An 18,981-nucleotide genomic window follows, 5' to 3' on the forward strand; every position below is an offset into this window, starting at 1 on the left:
TCACCTCATTGTTGAAAAGAACAACATCCATCACAATTGGTCATCACATAATCTTGTTGCTGTGTAAAATATTCTCTTGGTTTTACTCACTTCACTCAGCATCCGTTCTCTGAATTATTCTGTTGATTGTTTCTTATAGAACAATAATATTCCATAACATTAACATACCTTAACTTATTCAGCTATTCCCTAGCTGATAGGCATCTTCTCAGTTTCCAGTTCCTTGTCACTACAAAAAACACTGCTATAAACATCTGTGCATATTGCCCTTTTTATGAGGACCTTAAATTCTAATGAGCAATGATAACATTTAAAAGGGATTTGAAAAGCTGGGAGGTAGGGGAATCAAAAGTGATGGTATCTAGAAGGTAAAGGAGAAAAGGTCTAAAGAGTTTAAGGGCTGGGCCTGGTTTGAAGACAGACCAGTAGAGAGGTAACTTCGGTTTTCCTTTTTCTACCTTTGGTTAACTGGTCTATAATAGATACTAAATAAATGCTTCACTACACATGCAGACTTATATAGAATTATTTGATTTCTCAATTGAGAGGACATGAGGAGAGAAAAAGGGAGAGAATTTGAAACTCAAAGTTTTAAAAGCAAATGTTAAAACATTGTTTTATGTGTAACTATGGAAAAATACAAAATAAATTCTAAAAAATGGATGGAAATGAATAGATATACTGAAAATAAACCAAAAATGGTAGAGAATTAGTCTCTGTTGCCACTACAAATAAATAAAATACAGCTGTTCAAGTAAGTTGATCTATTTCTCCTCTATTTTAGTATGTGGTCTTTTTAACTGATTGACTAATACCTACAACTTGAGAGTTTTAAAAATGTAAATATAATACAAACTCTGCCTGGATCAAGATTTTCTAAAAGAAATTGGTGGTTATACAAATACTCTAGACCGATTTGAATAGAATATGGGTTAAATTTATGTAAATAGAACATGTCCATGTTAAATGTGGTCTACCTATGAAATGCTGTTGTTAATTAGCTATATAATAATAAATATAAATTTTGATGCTTGAAATGAAAATAAATAAATGTTTATTGATTCATTGATTGACTTATCTGGACAGTTACTGAGCTAAACTCATAACCATTAATATGTTTTCTTTGAAACCACAGCAACAAAGGAATGGAGCACCTGTACAGCATGAAGTGCAAGAATGTGGTCCCACTCTATGATCTGCTCCTGGAGATGCTGGATGCTCACCGCTTACATGCACCAGGGAACAGAGGGGGTGCCCCCATGGAGGAAGACAACCAGAACCAGCTAGCAACTGCATCAACTTCATCACATTCCTTGCAAACCTATTATATCACAAGGGATGAGGAGAGTTTCCCTACCACAATCTAAGAGCTCCTGAGGCTCAAATCCCAGGAGGTTCTGAGAATCCCAGCAGCATAATATCAACTTCATGCATCACGTAAGCTAAATAATATCACATAAACACACTCCAGTATGCATCCATCACCAGTGATTTTGAATATGAGTGGCCATTCATTTGCTTGCTACCATTCTCAACAGCAAACATTCAGTTGTTGCAAATAACCAACAGGGATTCCAGGGCCAAGTTACTTGTAATTTTTTTGCAATGGCTCTTTCCGCCCCCCCCCCCCCTTTGCTGCATTAATTAGCTTAAGGATTCCTGTAGCTCTTTAAAACTGAGCTCAGCCTAAGAGTTGGGTCTCAATTGGCCCTTTGCTTTAAAGCCATGTTGAAGCCCTGACCTAGGAAGTAGGCAGGAAACAGTTCTTTAAGCACATGCCTTTTGCTGGTTGGCTCTAAGAATGAGCCGCTCACACAAATTTAAACTCGCTTCTTTAACTGCTGGCTTAGGAAAGGATAGGTCATGGGTTAATTATAGCCTACTCTTGTATTCCTATAGAAATGTATCATTTTTATTACATTCATATTCTACAGCTTTTGCTCTATTTGCATGGTGATAGTAAAATGGTCCTGTGATTATTTCTTTCCATTTAACAATACAAGATGCATCCAGTCTTATATGTTGATCCTCATTGCCAAAGCTCTGTGGGCTTAATGCATCAGATACTAGGGCTTGCGGAGAATTGCATCACTGAAGACAGTGTTCTAGAGGATGCATGCATTGCATTTGAGGCAGTGATCTCTGGTTAATTCATGCTTGCCATTGTTAATAGTTATAGGCAAGTTTGTCCCTGTTGAACTTCCCATGCACATACTAAACTCCTCCTTCCCACTGTTTAATCTAGTCAGCTCTTCTTAATGATTTTTAAAGAAACTGGTAGGAGATTGGTTTCTGGACCTGTCTTGGCATGGACCTTTGTTTATTGGTCAAAGAGCTCCATGTGAACAATTTGGATTTTTATGAGTAACAAAAGTATCTTCTCATGTAGATTATCTCCTGGCTGCATGTGAGACTCCACAGAAAGTACAATGACTCATTAGGCCAGTGACATCTGGTTAACTATTCACAAAACACTACGTTCAGATATGTATAAGACTCCAGGAGAAACAGAGTGAGAAACAGACAAAAAGGAAAGGGATCAGTCTGAGTAAATGTACCTGCATGGCAATCCTCAACCTCATATGGAATTGTTTTCTGAGTTCAAACCCAGCTCTAGGTTCACCCAGTCACCAACAAACAAGTTCATTGTCTCTTATATTTCTCCAATATTTTCCTTAAGCAAGTTTAGCTTGGGTCTTAGTGATCTTGTCTTGTTAATAAAAGCAGTGTTGACATTGTTGTGTCTCCAGAACACTTACCTTGTGCGAACTGTTTACTAAGTTAGTGCTTCTGGTGTGGGTAGAGAGTGCTCTTGTAGTCAAGCTGCTGCTTCGATGTTTTAGACTAGTTCATTTGAAAAAGAATGGGAGGACTGACAAAACTTTTATCAAATTGTATTTCTTTGTTTTTTTCCCCCAAAGTTCAGCCTAGAAAAAGTTTCTCCATGGCCCACTTTGTTTCACAAGCCAAGAAAGGAAAATTAGCCCAGGGCCACAGGAATCCTTCTAATTAAATTAAAAAAGAAATGGTCTCACAACCTAAGGGCAGCCCTTCCAAGAACTCTTCCCTGGTCAAACTGCAGCATGAGGGATTTTCATTTTACAACAAATAGGACACATATGGGCCCAGGGCACTAAGAAAAACATTTGTTGTTAGGTATCTTCCTCCCTAGGAGGCCCACAATCTAAAATTCAAAACAAGACTGAGAGATTATTTGGCAAATCACAACTAGGATCAGCTGCTTGGGATTCTCATCGTATATGTAGTATGGAAAGCAAATTAAAATGTGTTCATTTCCAGGCACCCAGTGTGAGCCGTGATGGAAGTGTTGGGAAATGGGAAGGGATAAAACAATGTTGATTTCCAGTATATGTATGTGCATTTAACTTTCTGGGCAATTTTACTTATCTACATCACTAATTTGTTCAGAAAATATATATATATATATATTTTTCTTTTTTGTCATTTTTGTGGGGAAAAAAGCACCTTATATAGTGTAATATATTTTTTAAAATTGCATCATTTGCTTATCAGACGATTGAATGTAGCAATTGTGTTCTAGATTTTGGTTGACTGGGTTACCATGCAAAAAACCAACCAACAAAATGTTTAGCTCTTAGATACTCTTCAAGCTACCTTACTGTGTATGTCATCATTTAAAGCCTGGTGATTGTTCATTTACATGAAAATCACATTTCATATCAACTTTTATATCCATAGTACACAAAAGCAGCATGAATCTCGGTGCCTATTGCTGGATATGGGAAGATGGTTAATCTCATGTAGCAGAGCCTAGACCTGAGAAGGAAGACTATTCAGGGCAGCTAATTTTGCTTTTACCAAAATAATAGTAATGATATATGTGAACAGTTGCCATTGGGATGGTGGATTCTTTTTAATGTTTATACTTGGATTTTCTTTTTAAAAAAAAAAACAACAAAAAACCCCCCACAAAAACAAATAAAAAAAAACACCCTAGGACTATACATGACTTAATTCTAGCTGAAACCAAACAGAAACAGAATGGAGGATTTTATTTAGCTCATCCAAAGAGTTTGTAATTATGTCAAGATCCCACTAAGTTTGACAGGGAGAAAAAAAAATCAGATGGACTAAGTATTCGTCTGCTATATCTGAGTCTTGAACAATTTTAGAAATTTCTTCCTGGCCTTAACTAAAATGACAACTAGTGAGTGATTGACAATTGTTAGCTTAGGCTGCTCTTCCTTATTCAGGCATATTTTGGAGATCCATTGTTTGTAGTTTTCTTTCTGGAAAATTTTATAGGTAGAAAGGTAAGGATTTACTTCTTCCTTTTTCTTTTGGGGGACAATATAACGATTGTCAATTGTCTAATGCTTTCTAATACAGGTTAGGATAATGTATATTAATGATTTGCCATCAAAACTCTGTCCGCAAACTACTTGCAGATAACTTGCTCTAATGGATGATCACTTAAAAATGTCATTTTAGGGCTTTTAGAAATAGGGAAGGAAGAATAGGACTTGCTTCAGGCTCAGACAGGTGAGACATTTTCTGGAGAAATAAAATTAAAATAAAAGATGGACCACATTTCTTCTTAACCACAATCTAGCTATGGATTTAATAGAGTGATAGTTTAATTCTATAGAGTAACAAGAGGATGTAAATAAACCAAATTCAATACTCAACATTCATTGCTAAAGCCAGCCCCTGAGGAAAAGCAGTCTTTGATTTGATTTGTCTCATCCATGTTTAAACAAAGCTATGGATTATACCTTTTCTAGAGAGAGAAAACACCCACATGCACACATGCACACACACACACACACATGCACATTTATAATTCAGCTTTAAATACACCAATATGATATTTATTTTCCCTCTTTACATTGTTTGGGAAGAGTTGGTTTGTGGGAAGGACAATTCATACTGAAACTACCATCATTAGAATGGCTATGTTGTAAATGATTGGTCTAAAATACTACATGAAATTTATTTATTTAGGACTTATACTATGCTCACTTCCAAAAAGGATTTGAGGCAGCATCATTTGAGGAAAAAAAACAAAACAAAACAATTAAAACCACTTTCCATTTATGACTTTTTCCAACTCTGAATTGTCTTTTTCCAGGACCTGCTCATTCTCAAAAAAACAAGATTAGATGACTGTGGATGTTGTGATCAATGTCTTATCTATCCACTGGAAAATTTTCAAAGGGAAACTAGCCCCCTCACCCCCTTTTATGAAAAAATCAATCTGGTCATGATATGTCTTGACTCATTGATCATTGTTCTATTTTGAGCAGGTCCTGAGAGTTGAATGCATACTTACTGCATGCTTTTCTTTGTCAGTGTCCCAGAAATTTAATATATTGTCAGTTAGAGTCAGTTGAATTAAATTGTGAGTACCAAATATCCATCTTTCCATTATTGCAATTTTCTTCTGTTTTCTAGCTGTATTTCTGTCAATTAAAAATGTGGGCTATTTTTAAGTCATTGAAGATTATTTTCTAAGTGATTGCTGCCTTTATTAAGCATTTCAATTTTGCACTCTTTCAGAGATTAAAGGAAAAAAAAAAGAGTTTCTATTATCTTTTTTGCATCCAAATGTGCCTGAAATTTTAAAATATGTAAATGCTGCCATGTTCCAAGTCCATCCTCAGCGTGTATGTGCTATACAGCAGGGCACCTGAAAAATCAACATACAATCCCTACAAGAAACCAGGTGCCACCAACAACTGACCCCTCTGTGAAAGAAGAGAGGTCCTTGGTCACAGTGACTTGAATTAACAAGTGACTTATGCCAGTCTTTGTACTCTCACAGCTTCAGATACTGATGCTTTTTTTAAAAAAAAATTTGGTGTACTCTACACAGTCTTTCTATGTAGAGTATTTGTTTTATGGGAGGAGGCTCAGCTGCCATGATGTGTTAGCTGGATTATTTTGCTCTTTTGCTGATGCATACTGTTTTTTGATGTAATTTTGTTTTGTTGCCGCCTTGCTTTGTTAAATGAAACACACATGTAAACCTCTTTTGCACCTTTAAAAAGTAAAGAATTTGATGGGATACCCAAAAACCTGTAGACAATTTTCTCAATCTCTTTGATGTTCAAATAAACAATTAAACAGAAGCAGCTCAGTTTGCTTTACACTTGTTTTTTTCTTGCTAATTTTTCTCCTTTCCTGCTAGCAATATATTTACACAAACATACCCAGACTTAACTCTAGTTTCTAATGACTGAAAACTAACAATTTTCCTAGTCCTGACCTTGGTGTGATGGGATTTATGAAGAGGTCTCTGGATTATCACAATAGAAATTCAGTCCATAAACTTCTCCATCATAATTTTTCTTCCATAACCTCTCTTCCATATATATATTTACCAATCTTCAGGTTGCCTTTTGTGACTTCTTTTCTTCTTCAGAATTCACTTTGATAACCATTTTATTGACAATTTGAACTGATTAATTAAATTTTTATGTTGTCCCAGATAATAACAATAATAATATTAAAATAGTTAATTTTATATAGCACTTTAGATTAACAAAATGCTTTCCACATATTATTTCATTGGAGCCTTACATCAAGCATGTGAGGTAGCTACTATTATTATCTTCACTTTGCAGGTGAGGAAATCGAAGCTGAGAGAGCTGAATTGACTTGCCCAGGGAGGGTGACAAAGCTGATAAATATCTGAGACTGGTTCCAACCTCAAATCTCTTCTCTTCCTGCCTCTACAGCCCAATGTCCAAGGAATAATGCTGGGGTTGCAATTCCCTAGGGACAGACTTACACTCATACACATGGCTTTGCTGCTACTTAGGGTTTTTGGATCTTTTTGAGTCTTGATGGAAATCTTCCAGAAAAATAGTTTTTCAGTTTGAAAGGATGAGTAGCATGAACATCACTGTTGTAATATATGTGCTTTTAGTTCTCCAGAACCATATACACTACTTTCTGGTGAAATTCAGGAATTGTCTCAGGAATATGACACATCTGAATTTGATAATGAATAGATTTAATTCAGAATTGATGAAATTTCCTTATTTGCAGCCCATTTTCACCATTATGGTTTGAGTAAGATAATCTTACAAAATCAACACCTCATTGTTTTAACTTAAAGTATTATGCACATCTTAGTATGCACATCCTTGATGCTCAGAACTATCTATAACTATATGCTCTTTGCCTGTCTCTCGGGTATACAGGACAGCAATCCAATGGATGCTTGCCTTATGTAATTGAGGGAAGTATCTGAAAATTAGGGTTCAAAGGACTCAAACAGTTTTAGTATTGTAGCAAAGGGGAAAGGGAATCGTGACTCAGACTCTTTGTAATATTAATTATCTCCTGTAGGATCTAGGTTCCTAAACTATAAAATGAGCTTAGATTAGATAATTTATAAGATCCTCTTTAGCACTAGACCAGCTAAAAAAAGCTCATGTGATTTTAGGCTGTATTAAATTGTACCTTTTAGGAAATGACAAGCATGGATATATTCCATCCTGGACAGACCACATTTAGAGTATTGGGCCAATTCATGTTAGCAAAAACAATGATACATTATTTAAATTTTTAAAAATGATAAATAATAACAACCATGATGGTGAAGGTCCTTGAGTGTATGTCATATAAGAACTTACTTTTTAAACTAGGAATGTTCATTTGAAGAAAAAAAGACTAGAGGTGATAGGTGAAGGGAGCAAGTGAGATGGGAGAATGATAGCTGTCTTTAGGCAAAGTGAATGCTGTATTAAAAGTCAGAACTGGGTTTGAAAGCTGACTCTGATATCATGTGTGAATTGGGTGAGTTAGCTTAATCTGTCTCAGTTTTGTTAGCTGCAAAATGAAGGATTATTCTAGATCAAAGGTTTCAAATATGTTGTCTGTGGGCCATTACATGTGACCAACAAGGGTCCTTAGTGTAATCCAAACCAGATTAAAGTATAATTTGGAAATATTTTGCAAAAAAATTACAATAAGTCATAGTGTGGTTTTCCATATCAACAGAGTGTATGCAGGGTTCCTTATATATAGTTTACTGGTCCCCATTTCTATTTTATTTTGATACTACTCTTCTAGATAACTACTAAGGTTCCTTTTCACCTCTAAATCTTTGAACATAAAACTGATGCTGAGCAAAACAAGAGGAACCAGGAATACCTTTTATACAATAACAGCAAGAATGTGTAAAGATCAACTACGAAAGGCTTGGTTCTTCTCAGTGTTTTAGTGATCCAAGACAGTCCCAATAGATTGGATAGAAAATACCCTCTGCATCTAGATAAAGAAGTACAAAGACTGATTGGAAATCAACACATGCTATGTTTACTTCTTTTTTTCTGTTTTTGTTTTTAATCTCTCCCATGATTTTTCCTTTTGCTTTGATTTTTCTCTCCTAACATGATTCATAAGCAATGTATATTAAAATAAATAAATTTACTAGGAAAAAATTTAAAATTCTAAATAATTTAAGAGTTATAAAACATAAGAAGGTTTCATGGCTATTTTTAAATGCTAAGCTGTAGAGGGTTGAAACTCAATCAGACAAGAGAGCACTTAAGGCTACTTATTCCATGTGACACGATGGCTCTATTAGCATATATTTAGATGATGGCTTTCCTCACAATTGGTGCTTGCTGAATGTTTAGTAGTAAGATATTTGTAGTCAAGGATTGGAAGGTGAAGGGAGAGAAGTGAGAAGCACTTGGCTGTAGGACAAGGAGGAGAGATGGCAGAGATTCTGGACTCCAGAATCCAGGATACAACTTTGGCAAGCCACGCCTACCTTCTCCACTTCTCCCCCTAAAGACCTAGGACTTTATTTTATCCTGACTCTGGCTGATCTTGAGGCCTTCCAGGGAGCTAGTCTGGACATTACAGTTGGTGCCCCAATGTAGACAAACAACCCTAATTTCAGTGGAGAAGTCCCTGTAATCAGGAAATAGGATGAGTATTAAAATAGACAAACAGGGAACTTACTTTGTTAAGGACTAAACTAGTAACTTTCCTTTTCTAGCTGAAATGGGGCAGATATTAGGAAAAGATTCTTGGACTTCCAGCCAAGATAGCGGAGAGGAGGCACACAGCTGTGTAAGTTCCGCATTTTCTCTCAGAATCCATTTCATTATAAGCCTCCGAATTAATGCTTGACTGAAAAAAAACCCACAAATAGTTACCAAGAGAAGCCATTCTTGAAATTCGCCAGGAAAGGTCTGTTTTTGCTTGAGGGTGGGGACGGTTTTAGATTGGGCACAGGCTGAGGGCAGGCAGCAGCAGCGAGAGCATGGGAGGCAGCTCACAGCCAAGCACACGGGAGAGGGGGTGGGGTGTGATCTCAGCCATCTCTGTGGGGAGAACTTTGCTACCGGATTAGATACTTTTCCCTGGCAACAAGTCAGTATTCCAGCAGAGAAACTAAAAACACTGGGGGTGAAGAATATAACCCCAAACAGCTGGAGTCTCTTGGGACCTGGCCACCCCTCCCCCCACAGTGTCTCAGCACGCTCTTGGAGTCTCAGAGCGCAGGCGCAGCACAGTCCTGCTAATGCCTCGCTGCTGCCCCTGCAGTCTGTAGAGGAAGCTCGGTAACAGCACCCAGCCCCTCCCTCCAAAAAAGCAGACTCCATTTAGGGCTTTTTTCTTTTTTTTCCTTTGCTAGTTTGTCTTTGATTCTTCTCTGACAAAATGAGCAAAAAATTGAAAAGGACCTTAACACTTGACAGCTTCTATACGGATAGAGAGCAGACCCTAAACCCTGAGGAGACTAAAAACAGACTATCTCCAGGTGAATCCCCAAATGAGGAGATCATCTGTTCCTCAGCACAGATGAATCTCATGGAGGAACTTAAAAAGGCTCTCACAAGAGAGCTAGAAGAAAAATGGGAAAAGGAGAGGGAGGCTTGGCAAGAGAGTCTGGAGAGGTCATCCCACTCATTTAAAGACAGAGTGGAAAAAGAAATAAAATCCTTGAAAAATAGGATTAGTGAACTGGAAACAGAAAATAGCTCTCTAAAAAACAAAATTGGCAAAATGGAAAAAAAAAATTCTATAAAACAAAAGAACTCAATTGGACAATTAGAAAAAGATATTTAAAAAGTGAGTGAAGAAAACACTTCATTGAAAATCAGAATTGAACAAATGGAATTGAACGATTCGAGGAGACAAGAAGAATCAGTCAAATAAATCCAAAAAAATCAAACAATGGAAAAGAATATGAAATGGTTTCTGGGGAAGACAACAGACCTGGAAAAGAGATCCAGGAGAGACAATCTGAGAATCATCAGACTTTCAGAAAAGTATGATGAAAAAAAGAGCCTGGACACTATTTTCCAGGAAATTATCAAAGAGATGCCCAGAAGTCATAGAAACAGAGGGTAAAATAGACATTGAAAGAATTCATCAATCACCTACTAAAGGGATCCTAAAATCAAAACACCAAGAAATATAGTGGCCAAATGCCAGAACCCTCAGATGAAGGAAAAAATACTGCAAGCAGATAGAAAAAACCCAATTCAACCCAATTCAAGTATCGAGGAGCCACAATAAGGATCACCCAGGATCTGGCAGAATCCACATTAAAGGATCGAAGGGCCTGGAATATGATATTCCAAAAGGCTAAGGAACTTGGTATGCAATCAAAAATAACTTACCCAGCTAGAATGAGCATCTTTTTCCAGGGAAGAAGATGGACATTCAACGAAGTAAGCGAATTTCACCTATTTTTGATGAAAAAGCCAGAACTTAAAAAAAAAAAAAAGATTGATCTAAAAATATAGAACTCAGGAGAAATCTAAAAAGGTAAAGATTAATCTTGGAAACTATATTTCTGCTATAAAGATGTATAAAGAATACATGTATACCTTGTTCTAGAAACTAGATGTGGAAAGGACATTGTACCAGAAAAAGGGTAAAGGGGGTACTACATCTCATGAAGAGGCAAAGGAAACCTATTGTATCTGAGAGAAAGAATGGAGGGGGATGAATATAGTGGGTATCTTACTGCCTTCAGAATTGGCTTTAAGAGAAAAATTTTAGACATATTCAATTTATGGTGAAACTTCTCCCACCTCATTGAAAAGTGACAAGGGAAAAGTGAAAAGGGAAGGAATAAGCAAAGCGGAAGGGAATACGGAAACTGGGAGGGAAAGGAGTAAGATGGGGAAGGAACTCTAAGGCGGAGGAGAGATACTAAAAAGGGAGGGCTGTGAGAAGCAAGTGGTACTCACAAGCTTAGTACTGGGAAGAGGAGTAAGGGGGAAAGAAGGGAGAAAAGCATAAACAGGGGTTAACAAGATGGCAAGTAATACAGAATTAGTCATTTTAACCATAAATGTAAATGGGGTAAACTTCCCCATAAAGAGGAAGCAGTTAGCAGAATGGATTAAAAGCCAGAATCCTACAATATGTTGTTTATAGGAAACACACCTGAAGCGGGGAGATACATGCAGGTTAAAGGTAAAAGGTTGGAGCAAAATCTACTATGCTTCAGGTGAAGTCAAAAAAGCAGGGGTAGCCATCCTGATCTCAGATCAAGCTAAAGCAAAAATTGATCTAACTAAAAGAGATAAGGAAGGGCACTATATCTTGCTAAAGGGTAGCATGGATAGTGAAACAATATCAATATTAAACATATATTCACCAAGTTGTGTAGCATCTAAATTCTTAAAAGAGAAATTAAGAGAGCTGTAAGAAGAAATAAACAGCAAAACTATAATAGTGGGAGATCTCGAACTTGCACTCTCAGAATTAGATAAATAAAACCACAAAATAAATAAGAAAGAAGTCAAAGAGGTAGATAGAATACTAGAAAAAATAGATATGATAGATCTCTGGAGAAAATGTAATGGAGACAGAAAGGAGTACACTTTCTTTTCAGCAGTTCATGGAACCTATACAAAAATTGACCATATATTAGGACATAAAAACCTCAAACTCAAATGCAGTAAGGCAGAAATAGTAAATGCATCCTTTTCAGACCACGATGCAATGAAAATTACATTCAACAAAAAGCCAGGGGAAAGTAGACCAAAAAATAATTGGAAACTAAATAATCTCATACTAAAGAATGATTGGGTGAAACAGCAAATCATAGTCATAATTAATAATTTCACCCAAGAAAACTATAATAATGAGACATCATACCAAAATGTATGGGATGCAGCCAAAGTGGTAATAAGGGGACATTTCATATCTCTAGAGGCCTATTTGCATAAAATAGAGAAAGAGAAAGTCAATGAATTGGGCTTGCAACTAAAAATGCTAGAAAAGGAACAAATTAAAAACCCCCAGTCAAACACTAAACTTGAAATTCTAAAAATAAAAGGAGAGATCAATAAAATTGAAAGTAAAAAGACTTGAATTAATTAATAAAACTAAGAGTTGGTTCTATGAAAAAACGAACAAAATAGACAAACCCTTAGTAAATCTGATTAAAAAAAGGAAAGAGGAAAATCAAATTGTTAGTCTTAAAAATGAAAAGGGAGAACTCGTCACTAACGACGAGGAAATTAGAGCAATAATTAGGAGTTACTTTGCCCAACTTTATGCCAATAAATTTGACAATTTAAATGAAATAGAAGAATACCTCCAAAAATACAGCTTGCCCAAACTAACAGAGGAAGAAGTAAATATCCTAAACAGTCCCATCTCAGAAAAAGAAATAGAACAAACTGTCAACCAACTCCCTAAGAAAAAATCCCCAAGACCAGATGGATTTACATGTAAATTCTACCAAACATGTAAAGAACAATTCACTCCAATGCTATATAAACTATTTGAAAAAAATAGGGTTTGAAGGATTCCTTAAATTCCTTTTATGACACAGACATGATACCTAAACCAGGTAGGTTGAAAACAGAGAAAGAAAAGTATAGACCAATCTCCCTAATGAATATTGATGCTAAAATCTTAAATAAAATATTAGCAAAAAGATTACAGAAAATCATCCCCAGGATAATACACTATGACCAAGTAGGGTTTATACCAGGAATGCAGGGCTGGTTCAATATTAGGAAAACTATTAGCATAATTGACTATATCAATAACCAAACAAACAAAAACTATATGATCATCTCAATAGATGCACAAAAAGCATTTGATAAAATCCAACATCCATTCCTAATAAAAACACTTGAGAGCATAGGAATAAATGGACTTTTCCTTAAAATAGTCAGGAGTATATATTTAAAACCATCAGTAAGCATTATATGCAATGGAGAAAAACTGGAACCTTTCCCAGTAAGATCGGGAGTGAAGCAAGGTTGCCCACTATCACCATTATTACTCAATATTGTATTAGAAACACTAGCTTCTGCAATAAGAGTCGAGAAAGAGATTAAAGGCATTAGAGTAGGCAATGAGGAAACTAAACTATCACTCTTTGCAGATGATATGATAGTATACCTAGAGAACCCCAGAGATTCTACTAAAAAGCTATTAGAAATAATTCATAATTTTAGCAAAGTAGCAGGATACAAAATAAATCCCCATAAATCCTCAGCATTTTTATACATAACCAACAAAATCCAACAGCAAGAGATACAAAGAGAAATTCCATTCAAAATAATTGTTGATAGCATAAAATATTTGGGAATCTATCTACCAAAGGAAAGTCAGGAATTATATGAGCAAAATTACCAAAAACTTTCCACACAAATAAAGTCAGACTTAAATAATTGGAAAAATATTAAGTGTTCTTTGATAGGATGAGTGAATATAATAAAGATGACAATACTCCCTAAACTAATCTATTTATTTAGTGCTGTACCAATCAGACTTCCAAGAAAATATTTTAGTGATCTAGAAAAAATAACAACAAAATTCATATGGAACAATAAAAAGTTGAGAATCTCAAGGCAATTAATGAAAAAAAAAATCAAATGAAGGTGGCCTAGCTGTACCTGATCTAAAATTATATTATAAAGCAGCAGTCACCAAAACCATTTGGTATTGGCTAAGAAATAGATTAGCTGATCAGTGGAAAAGATTAGATTCACAAGACAGAATAGTCAACTATAGCAATCTAGTGTTTGACAAACCCAAAGATCCTAACTTTTGGGATAAGAATTCATCATTTGATAAAAACTGCTGGGATAATTGGAAATTAGTATGGCAGAAATTAGGCATGGACCCACACTTAACACCATATACCAAGATAAGATCAAAATGGGTCCATGACCTAGGCATAAAGAACAAGATTATAAATAAATTAGAGAAACATAGGATAGTTTATCTCTCAAACTTGTGGAGGAGAAAGAAATTTGTGACCAAAGATGAACTAGAGACCATTACTGATCACAAAATAGAAAATTTTGATTATATCAAATTAAAAAGCCTTTGTACAAACAAAAATAATGCAAACAAGATTAGAAGGGAAGCAACAAACTGGGAAAACATTTTCACAGTTAAAGGTTCTGATAAAGGCCTCATTTCCAAAATATATAGAGAACTGACTCAAATTTATAAGAAATCAAGCCATTCTCCAATTGATAAATGGTCAAAGGATATGAACAGACAATTTTCAGATGATGAAATTGAAACTATTACCACTCATATGAAAGAGTGTTCCAAATCACTATTGATCAGAGAAATGCAAATTAAGACAACTCTGAGATACCACTACACACCTGTCAGATTGGCTAATATGACAGGAAAAAATAATGATGAATGTTGGAGAGGATGCGGGAAAACTGGGACACTGATGCATTGTTGGTGGAGTTGTGAACTAATCCAACCATTCTGGAGAGCAATCTGGAATTATGCCCAAAAAGTTATCAAACTGTGCATACCCTTTGATCCAGCAGGGCTACTACTGGGCTTATACCCCAAAGAGATACTAAAGAAGTGAAAGGGACCTGTATGTGCCAAAATGTTTGTGGCAGCCCTGTTTGTAGTGGCTAGAAACTGGAAATTGAATGGATGCCCATCGATTAGAGAATGGCTGGGTAAATTGTGGTATATGAATGTTATGGAATATTATTGTTCTGCAAGAAATGACCAGCAGGATGAATACAGAGAGGCTTGGAGAGACTTACATGAACTGATGGTAAGTGAAATAAGCAGAACCAGTAGTTCATTATACACTTCAACAACGATATTGTATGAGGATGTATTCTGATGGAAGTGGATTTCTTTGACAAAGAGACCAACTCAGTTTCAATTGATCAATGATGGACAGAAGCCGCTACACCCAAAGAAAGAACACTGGGAAATGAATGTGAACCATTTGCATTTCTGTTTTTCTTCCCGGGTTATTTTTACCTTCTGAATCCCATCTCCCTGTGCAACAAGAGAACTATTCAGTTCTGTAAACATATATTGTATCTAGGATATACTGTAACCTATTCAACATGTAAAGGACTGCTTGCCATCTAGGGGAGGAGGTGGAGGGAGGGAGGGGAAAAATCGGAACAGAAGTGAGTTCAAGGGATAAGGTAAAAAAATTACCTTGGCATGGATTCTATCAATATAAAGTTATTATAAAATAAAATAAAATTTTTATATATATATATATATATATATATATATATATATATATATATATATATATATATATATATATATATACACACATATATATATATATATATACATACACACACACATATATATATAAAAGAAATTTCAAACAGATTATTTGAAAATAACGTACATTAGTAACATTTTGAATTTTAAGAGAGATCTATATGAAATAATAATGCATAAAAATATAAAATTATAACCTCATAGACTATAAGAACAGAGCAACACATAAGAACCATCTTGCCTGATTCTATCATTTTACAGATGAATAACTGAGGCTCAAAGAGGGAAAGTGAGTTCCATAAGGTTAAAGAAATGTATTTAAACTATGAAAATAAAAATAAGAACTAAAAAAAAAAAAAAGAAAAAAGAAAAAAGAAAAGATTCTCCCCTACCTCTACCTCCACCTCTACCCCAAGGAAGCTCTATGGAAAGCATGCTTAGACTAATAAAGAGGTAAGGTTTGCTTGTAACTTGGGAGCACATTGGTGGACTCTTGAAAACATTATCTCACTGATGCATTGCTGATGGAGTGGTGGACAGATCCAATCATTCTGGAGAGCAATTTGGAACTATACTCAAAAAGTTATCAAACTGTGTATAACCTTTGATCCAGCCATGTTACTACTGGGCTTATAGCCCAAAGAGATATTAAGGAAGGGAATGTACAAAAATGTTTGTGGCAGCCCTTTTTGTAGTGGCTAGAAAATGGAAATTGAAGGGATGCCCATCAATTAGAAAATGATGAATAAATTATGGTATATGAATGTTATAGAATTATGGTTCTATAAGAAATGACCAGCAATATGAATACAGAGAGGCTTGAAGAAACATACATGAACTGATACTAACTGAAATGAGCAGAATCAGGAGATCATTATACATTTCAACAACGATAGTATATGATGATCAATTCTGATGGAAGTGGCTCTCTTCAACAATGAGAGGATCAATCAGTTCCAATTGATCTGTAAGGAACAGAAAAGCTACACCCAGAGAAAGCACACTGGGAAATGAGTATGGACCACAAGATAACATTTCCACTCTTTCTGTTAATGTTTGTTTGCATTTTTGTTTTTTTCTTCTCAGGTTATTTTTATTCTTTCTAAATCCGATCTTTTCTGTGCAACAATATAATTGTATAAATATGCATACATATATTGTATCTAACATATACTTTTACATATTTAACATGTATGGGACTACTTGCCATCTAAGGGAGGGGGTGGGGAGAAGAAGGGGGAAAGTTGGAACAGAAGGTTTTGCAAAGGTCAGTGTTGAATAATTATCCTTCCATGTGTTTTGTATATAAAAATCTATAATAAAAAATAAAATTAAAAATTAAAAAAAAGAATGCATGTACCCTTGGTTCTTCAAGGATGAAGAACTAGAGGCAGATAATTGGAAACTTGTAGGAAATCAACTATGTGAATATTACAATGATAAAGGTCCTGATTCAATTTCTAAGGAAACAATCTATACATACAACATAATGCAATTGGCCTAACGAAGTTAAGAAAGTTCTAAAAAAAAACTCTAAGGAGAAAAATCAGATAAGGAAATATGAGGAGAAAGAGGAAGAGAAGGGGGAGGGTAATGAAAGTATTATAGAAAGGCATGGAGAGTTAAGTGAACTTAAAGGGTGTGGTGATTCTCACTCTCACAATCCAGTTTCAATTCCATCTGCGCCTGAGCAGGCTCTTGACCCACCCCATCAACTTCACCTTCCTTGGTGGAGGGAGAAGGAGTGGGAAGGACAGTGATATCACCAGCACCTATGCTCAGGCAATCACCTTCTCCCCCATGACACAATTGCAAAAGGCACTACTTAAAGCCAAAGAGGAAGGGCAGAATACAGCTGATTTGAGAATAGAAATGTATTCTGTGAGTGAACAGCTTAACTCTCCAGGTCAAAAAAGGATAAGATGCACTCTGTTTAGTCCAGAAATTATCAAAGGCCTAAAAAAGGCTTGCACTCTTTACAGGTCTACATCATCTTATGTTAAGATGTTATTACACAATTTGGCTTATGAAATTTTTACCCCTAAGGACTGGAAATCTATAACAAGGACATGCTTAGAACCTGGACAAAATTTGTTGTGGCTCTCTGAATATAGAGAACTCTGTAGGATACAAAATAGGCAAATTGGAGTAAATACACAAATCACCTGTGACCAAATAACAGGTATAGTTCTTATGCAGACACTTCAGTGCAGATTAATTACCCCATAGCAGTATACCAGCAAATTTCTTCTGCTACTATCAAAGCATGGGGAATTCTCCTAGGTAAACAAGATAGAGAAGCCTTCACAAAAATAGAGCAAGGTCCAAATGAACTTTTTGCTGATCTTGAAGGACGTCTGCAGACAGCTGTTCATATGAACTATTGGTAAAAATGCAACAACAGGAATTATGATAAGGCAACTTGCTAAAGAAAATGCTAATGAAATTTGCAGAAGAATTAAACTAGGATTACCAAGGATGCTCCTTTAAAGGAGACCGACCATAAGATGCTGTTTCACAGTGGGCACAAATACCTTTTATACCTAGGCAATGATGCAGACTTTCCAGGATCCAAACATGGGAAGATAGGGCCACTTTTGGCAAGGGACTTCCAGAGAGACTTGTCAATGCTTTCAATGTGGTAAAGTAGGGCATTTGAAAGCTCAACATTTGCATAGAGAAAAAGTGAGAAAAAAGGGTGGGGGAACAAGACCCAAAACCCCATGTCCAAAATGCAACAGAGGCTTCCATTGGGCATCAGAATGTAGATTGATTCAGGGAAACTTGATGGGGGGCCCAAAGCAAAAAAAATGTTTAGGGCATGATGGCAGCAATGCTACACTCAGAGAGCCTTTAAAAGTTCAGTACTCAGACATGATCACTCAGCCAAGAAGCAATCTGATAGGAGAAAGGGATTACATAATAAATCAGCCAGGAAGCAACCTGATGGGAGAAAGGGATTTCAATTGGGAAGAATAAAGTTGTATGCAGCTCGGACTACTGAGATACCCCCTGGATAGGTGAAATCTGTTCCTCTCCACCCTGTGGATCCCTTGCTTCCAGGCAGAGTAGGCTTGACCATTTCACATCCTGAGTGTATTTACAAAACAGTGTTCATCCATACACTGATGTGGGAAACTGGGGAATATGTAGATAATATCCCAGTCACTAATACAAATAGACAATGTGTGATTTATCATCCAGGAGAAGAAGTAGCATCAGGTTTACTGATATAGATTCCTAATAGGCAATCTGGTGATAGTTACCCAGATTCTGAGTCCAAGCAACAGAATCCAGGAATATTCTGGACTGCAGCAGTTACAGCTGACCAACCTATGCTCACTATCTATATAAATGGCATACCATTATAAGGGTTGGTAGACACAGGTGCAGATCATACAGTTATTAGAGGTGCCAACTGGCCCAGTCACTGACTGGCCAAAGATTAAGGCAGACACCTATATGTCTGGAGTA

The 18,981-nt window shown here is 36.0% G+C and overlaps 1 protein-coding gene across 3 annotated transcripts in view; it reads left to right on the forward strand.

Moving 5' to 3' along the window:
• ESR1 (estrogen receptor 1) overlaps positions 1-6,113 on the forward strand; it is a 532,517-nt gene extending 526,404 nt beyond the window's left edge. For all 3 annotated transcript variants that reach the window (XM_051997959.1, XM_051997958.1, XM_051997957.1), the window contains one exon: positions 1,136-6,113. In XM_051997959.1, coding sequence (XP_051853919.1) covers positions 1,136-1,367 — 232 coding nt within the window. In that variant the 3' untranslated portion in view covers positions 1,368-6,113. The remainder of the gene's footprint in view (positions 1-1,135) is intronic.
• Positions 6,114-18,981: the final 12,868 nt, after the last annotated feature.

This window comes from Antechinus flavipes, chromosome 4 (genome assembly GCF_016432865.1).
Source record: "Antechinus flavipes isolate AdamAnt ecotype Samford, QLD, Australia chromosome 4, AdamAnt_v2, whole genome shotgun sequence".
In the NCBI taxonomy this organism is placed as follows: Eukaryota; Metazoa; Chordata; class Mammalia; order Dasyuromorphia; family Dasyuridae; genus Antechinus; species Antechinus flavipes.